General features: G+C 31.7%; 1 protein-coding gene across 1 annotated transcript in view; it reads left to right on the top strand.

The window, feature by feature from the left end:
* LOC126750690 (E3 ubiquitin-protein ligase TRIM33) overlaps positions 1-14729 on the top strand; it is an 88453-nt gene that overhangs the window by 61494 nt on the left and 12230 nt on the right. The window contains exons 11-12 of the mRNA XM_050460386.1: positions 5667-5850; positions 10230-10382. Coding sequence (XP_050316343.1) covers positions 5667-5850; positions 10230-10382 — 337 coding nt within the window. The remainder of the gene's footprint in view (positions 1-5666; positions 5851-10229; positions 10383-14729) is intronic.

Below are 14729 nucleotides of genomic sequence, written 5' to 3'. Positions count from 1 at the left end.
AAAATTAACTTTTGTAGTGCCCTGCTTTTTCGGAGCACTCTGTATAGTCCAAAATATTTTTAAAATGTGAAGAATGCTTAACCAAATAATAGTCCAGGAGCACGTCATCGATAAATAATATCATCAATGCATAATACTACTCCGCGCTTTGAAAAACTCACCCTGTACAGTGTTATTTATATCTATTATAGTTTGGCTATGAGGAAGAAAAGATTTTTTACAGTTCAAAATGAAAAAATGGATTATTTAATATATTATTCAAGGAAGATCTCTGTGAATTGAGACTTCATTAAACTTTTTGATTTTGAATAGACAAGTAATTCCAACAGAAAAGTGTGGTATATTAAATTGAAGAGATCGTATTATTAAGAATCTATTAAACTTTCCGAAAAATGTATAAATATGTTAATAAGTTAGATTATGGAAATTTCTTTCCAAGAATAAGATAGCAATGTTTCTCAGATAGTCTTAGTTCGCATCTAGGAGGTGAGAGGTCTATAAGACTCATCCCTAGCACAGTATAAAGAACAAGACAGTAGGTTCACTCTCTTGCGGCCGTTTGAAGTAGGGACTTCTAAACAGTGCCGACTTTTTTTACGCGGTCGTAAATCATTATTTAGTTCCGACGGCAATCCTTTACGATACGGGGGGTGTTTGAAACATTTTTAATAAGGAATATTTTCGTACATCGCGGCGGGCAGCGTGTAACATATGGAATTTTTTGAAATTAAAGGCACTTTGTATTATTGTTAAAATGAAATTGAAAGAATATTATTAAGTATCTCTTTTGAACAAATAACTATAAGAAAAACACTTGGTACATAGCTTTAAAATTAAGTTTATAAGAATGTACACAATTAAATCTTAGCTTTACGTTCCTTTCATGCTCTTTTCTTAACTGACCAAGAAACTACCTACCTAATATTACATACACTTGATTAATAATAACTTCGTTAATATACCCATTTTTTAAATATTTAATAAAATTTACATAATAATGTGATAACAACACTCAGCATATGGAACTCGGTAACAGTGAAATATAAAAAGGCAGTTAAATGAAAAAAAACTTATTAAATGCCTAATTATTTGCTTTTAAAATAGGGGATGAAAGCTACCAAAATTCAAACCACTAAAATTCAAATAAAACGAAAATAGGTGTTTTACAACCTCGAATTCATATAAATATGCAAAATAAATAGTTTTACATTGGGGATTATAGTACACATCAATATTTTGAAACTTAAACCCTTAAAAACCACCCTTAATGACGAAAAAAATGCAGTTTTAAGTATGGTTAGACGGTATAAGTGGCTAAAATGTATATCATTCAAATGATTGCAATGCAACTAATAATAAATCGGATAGCTTTCACTATTAAAAACCACCACTAATAACAGAATATTACCAAAAATTTTGCATTTTTTTAGATTAAAATCACGATTTAAAAAAAATATGTACTCTAAATCGCTGACACTTTTTGAAGATATTATTGGTACCTATATATAGTCCATTGTAGCCTTAAGCGTAGCCTTCCGCTTTAATTTTTGAAATAAATACATAATTTTTTATGATACATTTTTTTAAAACTGCAATTATTTTTATTTTATTCCTAACTTTTTAAATTTTTATGCTAATGACTTACAATCAAGTTTATTTTTAAAGTTTTTGATAGTACATACTTGAAAAAATGTGCTAGATATTTGTCTATACTCTATTTCAGAAGTGTATAGAGCAATAAACTGGGGAATTCCGTTCTGTTTGGCTACATTTCGTGGTAGTTCATAGGCGCAGGTACTTATAATATTTATGAATTTAATTTTCACGGATTAAATGCCTTTATTTTGAAAGAGATTAAATACTAAATAAATACTTTTAATCCTTTTGTATAGGTACCTATCTTTTAACGCTTTGTAACATGCAAAAATGGGGTCAGGTAATATATACAGACTATAAATACTTTTAAATCAAATTTTAAACGTTAGTAGTCACTGCTACGCTGTAGTGTAATCACAATATTATTATCCCAATATTTAAAAAATGGAGGTATTCAGTCCAACGAAAAGATGTACTAAAAATTCTCCACTATCGCTGAGTGAAAAAGTTATTATTTTAAATGTACATTATTGCATAAAACACGATTATCCTAGTTTTACTGTGCAAGAAATTGTTGAAAAATGTTCTCGAATGAGTGGAATTGGAAAGTCCATCATTTTCAAATTGTTGCGGGAAAGAAAAGTAGCAGGTCAAGTGGAATCTCCCAAGCAAAAGTCAGGACGACCTACAAAAGTCCTTGATGAAAATGCTAAATGTATAATTCGAAGAAAAGTTCACTCTTTTTATTTTAAAAAGGAAATACCCACCCTAGACAAAATTTTAATGGAGCTTGGCCGAGATGACAGTATTCCGTTGATAAGTAGAAAACTTTTATGGAAAACTTTAAAAAATATGGATTTTGCCTGGGAAAAGCATAACCGCAAAGCACTTTTACTGGAGAGCGACGAAATTGTTTGTTGGAGACAACAATACTTGAGAAGTATCAAGCAGTACCGCAGGGAGCAAAAGAAAGTTTTTTATCTTGATGAGACGTGGATTAACGAAGGTTATATAGTCCAAAAAATGTGGCAAGACAAAAATATAACCAGTGCTCGCCAAGCTTTCATAGAAGGCCTGTCTACGGGTATTAAAGTACCTTCGGGAAAAGGAAAAAGACTTATAATCACACGTATTGGAAGCGAAGAGGGATTTTTAAAAGAAGGTCTGCTAACCTTTGAGTCGACTCGCACAGGAGATTACCATGAAGACATGAACTCAGACGTTTTCGAGGACTATTTTGGTGAAATGATAAAATTTCTTCCGGCTAATTCGGTGGTGGTTATGGATAACGCAAGCTATCATTCACGGCGAATAGAGAAGACGCCAACTTCAAGTTAGAGAAAGCAAGAAATTATCGATTGGCTGACTGCAAAAGGTATTGCGTTTGAAGCAAATTTGATAAAAAAAGAACTGCTGGCAATAGCAAACTTACACAAAACTCGTTTCATGAAATACGCCGTGGAAGATATAGCCGAAAAATATAATATAACTGTACTGCGCTTACCGCCATATCATTGCGAACTAAATCCTATAGAACTGATATGGGCGCAGGTAAAAGGATTTGTAGCAAGACAAAACACGACTTTTAAAATGAAAGATGTTAAGCTACTGTTTGATCAAGCCATTACGGAAGCGACACCAGAGAATTGGTGAAAAGCAGTCCAGCATGTAATTAAGCAAGAGGACAAAATGTGGGATCTTGACAACCTCATCGATCGGACAGTCGATCCTTTAATTATAATGTCAAGAGGTAATGACAGTTCGTCAGATGACGAAGAAGACTACAATCTATTATAATTTAAAATTGTTATACACTGTTCAAAAAGTGCCAGATCCAAAAGTGACATTTTCAACTGTTTTACTCTACATATTATGTTCAATAAATTTGTGAAAAAATATATTATTCCATTTAAACAAAAGTAACTTTCTAAAATAAAATAGCATTTAAGTACATTAATTATAAGGTAAAAAACAAGTCCCAGTTGCACGCCTTTGGCGAACCGTTTTCAATGTTTATCAGTGGGTAACAATGGGCAAAACTCATAAATTGACCCAAAACCGGGTGGCACTACCTGCAATGAACGAAAAGAAAGAATTTTACATTGAAACTAATACCCAACTAAGGTAGTGGCATAAAATATTGGTGGATCACCAGGTACCACTTTTGCATACCTGATGAGGTTTTATTGCTCTACACACTTTTGAAATAGAGTATAAAAAACTTTTTTTTTTTTAAATTATTTAACGTTATTATTTTACGTCATTATATTTTGTTATCTAAAAAAAGGGGTTATGTTCACACAGTTGTATCTTAGCGCCTATAGCACCTAGATAAATCAAACAAAAGCCAATCTTTTGTTTATTAGATTTTTTTGTAGGATCTCAATTTTCCGAGATATTTAAGAAATACTGAAGAAAAGCGTGTATTTTTTTCTGTAAACTAATCCATTTTTATTTTTAAAAAAATGTATATCCCCTTTTACTCCTGCAGCCATCTACGCAACATATCGCCGGCATTTTTAAAGTACAAAATTTCCGCACAACGCTATTATAGTTCTAATATTGAAGACGCCCCCGTATAACGCAGTCGCCACCGGGCCGCAAAAAAGAGTAGCATCAGAAAGCGAGTGAGAAAGGCAATATTTTGGGCGGCGCTTAGAGTGATCCTTCTATTCTAGTTTATGTTCGGTGTCCCTAGATAGATAATATTATTGGCTAGGTAATAAGTCGCTAATAACTCATGATTAAGCTTGTAAGACATATAGTTTGCAAAAAGAAAAAACCCGAGTAAAAGAGTTCATCAGCATTAATGGGTTTTAATTTAGATTCTAAACGCAGATTGTTAGTGTGAATTTATTTAGTCCTTTGCCTAAAAGTAAGCGAGTGTAGTTTTTTTATCACACATGTATTTAATACATTCAATACATTACATTCTAGAGAAGCATATTTTTTATTTTACTGGGTTTCTGAAATAATTAGATGTGATAGTGGGGTTCAATTTAGAAGTAAAAAGTTTCTCAATCTGGCTAAAAATTATAAATCTAAAATCATGTTTAATCACTTAATGTTACTAGAATGAGTAAATTAAAATCAATAACAGCTTTTGCATCTGAAAATCATAGAGTTTGGGATGAGAATCTTGCAACTTCGGCTTATGCAATTAATGCAGCAATGAGGTTATTAGGAAGACACCTTATTTTATTAATTGTGGTACAGTAAATTAGATTACATGCCTTAGAATTTTGCATGCAGGGTAGGGAAATTAACCAAAATATTGTGGTAGATCAGCCTTCATTTATCTATATTTATTAACTTAAGAAAATGCAGAGAAAATCTAAAGGAAATTGACATGTTCAAGATCTCAAGCCTTATTATGATGTTAATGGTGGACCTTAAATTATGTCTTTAATCTTCTTAATGTCGTACATGTTGCTTGACAGACCTGTCAAAGTCGTAAAGTGACTTTGGGATCATTGTCGTGTCTGCGCCATTTGGAATACTGTGAGGGTATTACATATTCGTTCGTATGCCTCCTAGGCATTTAAAATAATATTCTAGATCTTCCAGGGATTTAAAGTAAATATAAGATATGTCCATATTTTTGGAATAATTTTGAAGTCATTTTTCAAGAGTTTTTCTGGCTGCTGCAAATGATTGTTGGCAAAAATAAATTTTTGAATCGAATAAATTTTTATACTTCTACAATCTTCGATTAAGAAAAATATGAGTTTCCTTTAGTTTGTTTTCAGATTTGCAAGGGTAAAAGTATGTTTTAAGAGTCAATATTGCCTTACAATACCTTTTTTTAGAAGGATTTTTTTAAGAGGGAAACGATCTACAAATTTTAAAGTGAATTTAGCTATTTCTTATAAATGTTCTATGCAGCTAAATTTCATCCAATTTGAACTATAAAAGTACATTTGATTGAACTACTCTTCCTAAAAACAAAACATATTTAAAACTAGTTAGATTGGCTCTCTATAACTTTTTAAATTGCATGATTATCATACATAGAAACGTTTTTTTATCTAATGAGTATAAAAAAAAATACATTCATTGTTCTTTTGCAGGGAAAACGACACTTGGCAGTGTCTGTTATGCATGAACTTCGCCGATATCCCCGAGACAGTTTTAAGCGAAAGAAAGGACGGCGAGTTGAGCGTGCGAGAGCGAAAAATCGCCGAACGATTGGTGTTGGAGTTGTACTGCCAATACGAAACTAGCTTGCCTTTTAGGGAGATTATTGGGCCGGAGGTAAGAAATTACTTACTCATCAATAATATTAAAGGTATCTGAAAAGTAATAGCACTTAACACACACCTCAAAATGGTCTAGGGGATAAGGAAAAAAAGACGTTTTATTTGTAGACGAAAAAATGTCGTTATACCTTATCATATACTCACTGATATAAGAAGTGATACAACCAGACGGATTAATTTATTGAACTTAATATTTTGGCAATGAAGGAGTCTTACATAACCATATTTGCAAGAATTTTTATAGACAAGTAATAGGAAAAAAATTAATAAAGTGTTTGGCAACCTTGCATCTGAATACATTCCTGTATATGTCTAGGCATGCGCGATGTTTAGTTGCACCGCATTCCAACCAATTCGAACTTCATGGAATTTTGTGCCAGAATTTGTGTGGCGGGTGGTGCAAAGTGTTTAGTCTTGTTCGTCCCCATCAAATCCCACATATGCTAACGACTGCCTCTTGCAGAAAGAATGGCGTAGTATGGCGAGCAATATGGGGATGGGCGTTGTCTTGCTGAAAAAAGGAAGTGCCGACGGACCTCTAGATAAAGTAGTAAAGTAATTTGTAGGATATCATCAAAATAACACGTGGCATTCATAATACCTCTAACAAAGAGAAGGGGTGTTCGGCTACAAATAGCCCTCCAAACCATGACTCCAATAATCCTGTGGACATACCTTTCAACAGCACAGTCAATGTCACGGCGTTCTCCACGATGGCGTCTTATCTCTACAGCCATCGTGCATACCTAGACAGAATCGCGATACGTCGCTGAAGATGACATTATACCATTCTGCCTCCCAATGTTGCCGTTCTCTGCTCCAGTTCAAACGTTGATGACAGTGGTCTGCAGTCAGAGGAAGCACCAACCGTAGACGATGTGAAAAAACTTCGAAAGAATGTGATAACAGAGTGCACGCATAGTAACAGGTCTACCTTCTTCTCCAAACCATTGGTCAGCGATCTGACCTGTTATAGCAAAACTAGATGGCACAACAATATAGGCTAGATGTCTGAAGCGCCTATAATAACACTTTATGGTACACCTCGGTTGACCAGTTCGCCTTCTTCGTGTTCCTCTGCGTTCTTCTATCCATATTCGACACACACGCATTACTGTCATTGCATTACAATTAAGATAGTGATAATTTTGACATCTTGGAACTCGAGGCATTTTGTTATACTTACTAGTAAACGGACGAGCTTTTGGAAGAGGCTTCCCTCACCAAAACTAAGACATGAAATTTTAAGAATTGTAAGCAAAAACAAATTATTCCTCCTAGGTGTAACACTTCTTATGTCAGTATATTAAGGTATTCTTGTTGATAATGAATTTATTGTATTAAAGTCTTCAAGGAATATTTGGTAAACTGAAAAATGAATTCACTACAATTTTTTCTGTCAGTGTAGTGAGAATTCTGGGTTTTTAAATGACGCCGTAACGAGAAATCCGTAATGTTATCGGAACAACTAAGTGCGAGTGTGGTTTCAGAAAAAACTGATCGTGTTGGAAATTCAACAGAATCAGATATTTTAAGCAAGCATATGATAAGAATTAACCTTGAATTGTGGAATGCCATGGCAGAACTGGACATACCAAAAAAGTTAGATAATTACACAAGGAAAAGTGTCGATCTTCTTTACAATCAACAGTGGTCTTAAACAGGGAGATGCGTTATCCACACTTCTCTTCAACATCGGCAGAGCGTTGTGCGAAAAGCAAGAACACAAACGTTACTCTTTGGAAATCGGAATCCTCGTATAATGCTGGCTTTTGCTGATAATGTAGATATAGTGGGACACACAACTATCAGTGTCATAAAACTGGTAAAGCTGCAAAAGAAGTTGGAGTTTGAATAAACAGTAAAATATAATATACAGTGCATCCGTAAAGTAGCGAGTAAATTCAATAAAAATTAAACGGACTGTTTCTGGCAAAAAAAACCCGAACCCGTAGATTTTACTCGTAATATTTGGTTTAGGGTTTTTCTACATGGAAATTAAATATACAGGGTAACTCAAAAAAATATATGACGTCATCAATATGTTTTTTAAATGGAAACCACCATTTTTTAATGCAGAATCAGAAAGAACGCATTTTTTTACAAACGATATGGTACAAGTGAACAGTGGTTACACAAGCAATTTTGAACGAAAAATGATAAAATGTAAAATTAAAGAAATACCTATCTAAATTAAATGTTCGAATTGAGCACCGTTAACACTCTGACAATAACCAAGGCGATTTAAAAATTCTTTTTGAACGTTGTCATTGACAGCTGGATATAAATCTTTCAATAAAAAAAAAACTAATATAAATATTACAAATTTCCTGGCGTATTTGTTCTTTTAAATCTTCTAAACTCGCTGGTTTAGTGACATACACTTTACTTTTTAAGTATTCCCATAAAAAGTAATCTAGGGGAGTTAATCTGGCGATCTAGGTGGCCATTCAATGAACCCTCGTCTATCAATCCAACGATTTCGAAAAACTTCATCAGATAATTGCGAACGGGTAAAGTATATTGCGAACGGGAGTGTCATCAAAAAAGTAAGGTCCTAAAACTCTTCCTTCCACTATACCGCACCACACGTTGACTTTTTGAGGGTGTTGTGTATGACTGTGAACCAATGAGGGTTTTCGGACGCCCATTATCGGCAATTCTGCCTGTTCCCATGGCCGTTTAAAGTAAACGTTGCTTCGTCAGAAAATATTATCCATTTTACAAAATTATTGTTATTATTACATAATTGCTGCATTTGCTTACAACATTTTTTTCGGCGATCAAAATCATCTTCCGATAGCTCTTGAAGTAAGAATATTTTATAAGGGTGGAACTTTGCTTTTTTCAATACTTTATACACAGTAGATCGCGATAAATTAACATTAAAAGCCGTGCCTGTAATTGCGGCTTTGGGGTTATCTTAGACCGTTAACAGAACGTTAAGCTCATCTTCTTCAGTTATTGAACCCCGACCCGCTATTTGAGTATCCCGAACATGCCCTAATTCACTAAACTTTGCTTTAACTCTGCTTACCATGCTTTGGATAATAGGCGACCGATAAGAGGATAAGTTGCATTAAACAACTTAACCACCTTCTTTTGAGTACGCGACATGTCTCCGAAACCAATCATGCACAAGATTTCGATTCTTTCACGTTAGGTTAATTTTCTTATACATATTTAATATTTACATATTTCTTATTTTAATAAAGTGTAGTTACTAATAAAATGCACGATGATACTGCTTTCGCTTCTCAAAAAGAATAAACACCACTTGCAAATGTAAAAATACAAATAGTTGCACCAAAATACATTCACGTTTTGACACTGACAACAACAACTAAAAAACCAAAACACCAAGATTTCATTTATTAGATAGGGATTTCTTTAATTTTACATTTTATCATAATTTTTCGTTCAAAATTGCTTATTTAACCACTATTCATTTGTACCATATCCTTTGTAAAAAAATGCGTTCTTTCTGATTCTGCATTAAAAAATGGTGGTTTCCATTTAAAAAACATATTGATGAAGTCATATCTTTTTTTTAGTCACCCTGTATATTTAATTTCCACGTAGAAAAACCCTAAACCCAATATTAAAATCGATGGGTTCAGGAAATTTTTTTTGAAACGGTCCATTTCATTTTTATTGAATTTATCCGCTACTTTACGGATGCACTGTATATTTACAACCAGAGTAGAACAACGAGGTAGAATGGGATAAAACGTGACAATAGATCACTACATTTTTAGAGAGTTCATCAGTTTAAATATTTGGGAGCTACGATCATCTTTGACAATAATATTACACAAGAAATTAACAACAGAATACAAGGTGCCGATGCTGCTTTGCCTTGCAAAAAATAATAAAATCGGAAAGTATATTCCGCCGAAAGAGTTGCTGAACTGTAGGCAAGAGCAACAGCTACAAATTGAGCAAAACGACATTGGCAATTTAACCAGGAGCATTATTAACAACAGTTAATACAGACTTTGTCTTGTATTAACTTGTTTTTAAACTTTGTGATTGCGAATTTTCGATATTTTACTATTTTAAATTGTCATAGATTATTATATTGCAATGAATTTGTATATTTTTAATAATTTAATGTTCAGAACTATTTCTACAATAACGTCAAATCTATTTAATTACAATAAGTTTTCAAATTTTCTTTTAATTGTCTTTTACTACCTTTGTCTCCTTGATCATTTTGATGTGTGTCAAAATATTTTTTATCCTCTTATTCTTCGTCTTATCCTTAAAGTTCTGATTGTAGTGTCCTAAAAATATTCTCTGCATTCATTTATAAATTTTACTTTAAGTTCAATTTATTGTAAAGTATATTAATAAATGTATTATATTTTTTAGAATGTCGAGTACCATCAGATAATAAAAAAGCCGATAGCGTTGGACGTGATCAGGCAAAAATTGAACTGGAACACCGACAGTCACTACAAAACGATGGAGCAGCTGGTCAGGGATGTCCGGCTCATGTTTAAGAATGCTTACACTTTTAACCCAGTATGTATAACGTTTTTTATCACAATATAATCTTAAATTATTTATTTACTTCACTTTTTAAAATATATTAAATAATCAATTTCTTTTGGGATAGACAATAGACAAATATTCATTTCTTAGACTTTTTTCTAGACTTTACAAGTATTGGCTAATGTCAAATAATACTAAATAAAAACGCCGACATTCATATATTCTGCTAGAGTGTAAAAGGAATTTCTTGTTAGACTCAAATAAAGCTTTAAATGGATTAACTCTTTCAATTAGTTTCAGTTTGATAGAAAGTTTATTATATTATTTAATTGATAAGCGGCTATTTGCAACTTTGGTTAGTTCATGTTTAGGTAAGTGCAACTTCATATTAACTCTTAGGTGAGACTAAGTGTCTCTAGACAAGAAAGAATCCAAAGTTCGATCCAACAAGATAGTTTAAATAAAATAGTCACGTTTTATTGCGAAAGAAAAAACGAAATTATGGTTTTTTTCATAAAACCTTTTATTTAAATGTCTGTGAGATAAGTGGAGCTACTAACACTCCAACAATAAATGATGATAAACGCATAGCGATAGCTGCCTCTCCGAGGCAGATAGTGAGGAATGTTCGTGAAATTACAACATAGATGATACTGATTCATGTGAACATGTCGGATTATCTGATAAAGAAGTAGATTAATTGCAAATATTTTTTTGTAAAACCAGAGTTTACAAAGAGTTTAGTTTTTGAGTTAGCAATTTTAGATTAATAAATTGGCAAAGTTTTATTGTAAGTTACTAATTTAATTTATTTAATCAATTACATATTAATTTAAAATTATTATGAGATGTAATATGCTTATAATATGCATACAATGGACATAATCTGTCTGTGTGTATGCACATTCAGCTCATCAATAATAGTTCATAATGAACTTCAACCTAACACTAATAATAGTAACATATACCTGCTTAAATAATATTATTAAATTCACAAATATTAAATTGACTAAATGCTAATTAGTTATAATTTAATGGAAGTTAATGGCACGCTTGATGGAATTTATGTTATCTTTAATCCATTAGTGCAATTTTTTCTTTACACTATAATATTTTTTGTTTTTAAATTGTTCCGGCAATATATTTAATAATTTGGGAGCTATATATGTTAGACATTTTCGAGTTACACTAAATTGATGTTGATGTGTATTTGCTCTAGTATTAACATTATGACTAATAAAATTTTTAAAAAGGTTACTACAAATTGAGAATCTAAGTACATTTTTAATATAAAGTTGGGTAACAGTAAATATTCCCGATTGTTCAAATAAAAGGTTGGAGGGAAACAGTCTGGATTTAAATAAAATAAGTTTTAAAAGATCTTTCTGTATAATATTAATATTCTTTAAAGCTTTATTGTAGGCAGCACCCCCACATATTATACCATAGCTTAGGCATAATTCAGCTAGTGCTTTGTATCCATTTATTTTTTTTTTTACTGAGTATATTATGTAACTCATAAAATTTATATATTAATTTTTTTAGTTTGTTTTGAACATAATCACTATGATGCTGCCATTTTAAACAGTTGTCAAAATAAACACCTAAGTATTTAAATTTATAATGGTTGATTGGATGCTGCCAGAACAAGTACAGTCAATATTCATTTTACAATCTGGAGTATAAATCCTAAGAACATGCTTGCTTGGTAATCCCACTATACGCATTGAAAAACACCTAAAGTTAGATTTTTTGACATTTACTGTCAGTGAGTTAATATCATAGTTATATTGTTTATATGAGTTAATAAAGTAATATTAGTAATCTTCTTTATGTGTCTATATTTATGCATGCTTTTATTTGCATTTATTGGTAAAAATTAAGTTCTGTTATTTTTTTATGTCTAATATTTTTTATAAATGTTAATTCATTTTGCTCAAAATCCTCGCAGTTTACAGTTTTATTTATATTTTATAACTAACTCATTTATATAATCTTTATTTATAACAGAGCGTTGTTTTTGTCACAAAAAAGTACTCGTCCTTTTACATTATTAATTAATATACCTATAACTTTATAAAATTATAATAACTTTATTTGGTTTGATTGTTTTTTTTATGTATTTTAATAGGCATACGTTTATTTAACTCAGTGAGGCTAAATATATCTCTTTCTATACCCAACTAGCAATTTTAGTTACGGCTACAACATTTGACTATATTACTTTATTCAAGTAATAAATTGGTAAATGGTACCAAAAAAATATCTTATAAGTTTAAATAACTGCCAAGTAAAAAATAGTAGTAAGAAATACGTAATATTAACTTAATACTTGACTATATAGTAATTATTACTTTGCGGTAACTCTGATGGTAGCTGATACCGCTTAGCGACCTGACCTTTACAACGTCGTTACTATAAAGTAGAAAATATTGGTCGGTGGGACGATTAAATGGGAACTTTTAAGTAAGCGCGATTACAAAGTTAAATTTCAAGTTCTTGCGACTACATAGGAACATCAAAATATTACCTCGCAGTAATACACTTTGAAGTAATATTATCAGTAACAAGACCGAAATAGTTACCCTTATTTCTTCTTTAAAGTAATATTTACCACCTTGGCTAATAAAGCAAATTACCTTTAAGTAATTATTTCTACTATGCAGTAAAATATACTTTATAGTAGCATTTTTTTGAAATAATTTACTTATTCCTAAGTCATTTTTACTTTGAAGTCACAAAAGAAATTTCTTGGTAACTCTAACAACAATTCGCCATATTTTTTTAAATTATTTGACTCCATTTTGTGAAAAGGTATTGCACGATTTTATGAATTTGCTAAAATCGGAATACTTTTACATTTTATGCAAATTTTTTTAAATTATAGACTTCTTATATTCATAGGAGTAAAGAGGAGTGAAAAAAATTATCTACCTTCTTTAAAAAATTAAATTTAAATATTTAGACTTTGTATAATATTTTTTTGTTAAAAGTCATTATTTTAATGTGGCGTTCTTTATTTTCGCCCTATATTGCCTATGTTTAACAGTAAAATTTGCGTCGTTTACATTTTTCCACTCCGGTAAGCGATAATATCAGCTATATTAAATACAATATGAAGTAGATTAACCGCGATACAACGCCATCACTTAGAATAAAGACGGACCATAAAAAATTATTTGTGTTGACAAAGAAAGAGAATCAAAATGTTTGCATAATATTGTCCCAGTAACTTCTTAGTAACTAGCACTGCACAATTACTACTTTATGACATCCCAAAAACCACTATGGGACGTTAAAAAGAAGTTCCCGGGACGATAGAATTACGTATTTGCTACAGCAAAATCATTCCCAATTTTGGTAAAAAAGTGGTAACAGAACGGTGCCTAAAAGTATTCTTTATAGTCGCGATTACGTAGCTGTTGCCAAAAATGCTCGTTGGGTATCTAGCTCATTAAGCACTAGGCTGTGCTTATTACAAATCCACCCCATTTGGTTAACCGCGCAGGTTAAAATTTTAGATAACTTTTCAGACTTGCCATTTTATGTTGATATGATTCGTCATCCACAACTTTAACTAAGATGGTAACAAAAAATGTATTGAATAAGAACTATCCTAGAATGATGGCCTAAGGCACACCACTAATAACTGGAAGTAACTTGAGGCAATAGAAATATTGCCACTTTTTAAGGTTGTTTTTCTATTTCTACCAGTTAAATTTTACTAATTTACTTGTGGGCCAAATCATACATACTATAATCATAAAATTTAACCAATATCAGGTCTATATTTATTACATTGAACGCCCTTTTTACTGCATCCTAAGTGAGGCGACCCGTCCTGAATCCAAATTGATATTTTTGAAAAATGTTCTTTGTATAAAAGGAAATTCCAAACGTTTCTAGAAACACTTCCAAAATTTTTTGAAAATATTTTTGATAAAAGTTATATTCCACGATAATTAGACAATAACTTCGTATCATTCCTTTTTTGAAGCTAAGATCCTTGGAAATATAAATTGCAACGCCTCCACCTCTCATAAGTTCCAAAAACATAGCTCGCAATAAGTAATTTTATATCTACATAGAAAGCTTGTGATTCATTTGTATTACACCAGTAGATATTTTAAATGGTATTATTTTATATCTGAAGCTTCGAATATTAATATGGCGAACTAATAGTTGATGAAGATTAAGATCCGTTTTTTGGAAAATATATCTATTAATACAAAATTGATGGTAACAACACATTGATTTATGTGTTGCAACAGAATTGAGACAATAAAAGATCTTCCCGTTTTGTATCATGTAATTTTTAATAGATTTGTTAGTCCTGTTGCAGACGTATTAGGATGGAGCCTATTAATATGCAGGTAC

This window comes from Anthonomus grandis, chromosome 2 (assembly GCF_022605725.1).
Source record: "Anthonomus grandis grandis chromosome 2, icAntGran1.3, whole genome shotgun sequence".
Classification (NCBI taxonomy): Eukaryota; Metazoa; Arthropoda; class Insecta; order Coleoptera; family Curculionidae; genus Anthonomus; species Anthonomus grandis.
The sequence above is the reverse complement of the archived record's forward strand: the minus strand, read 5'-3'. Positions and strand labels throughout refer to the sequence as shown.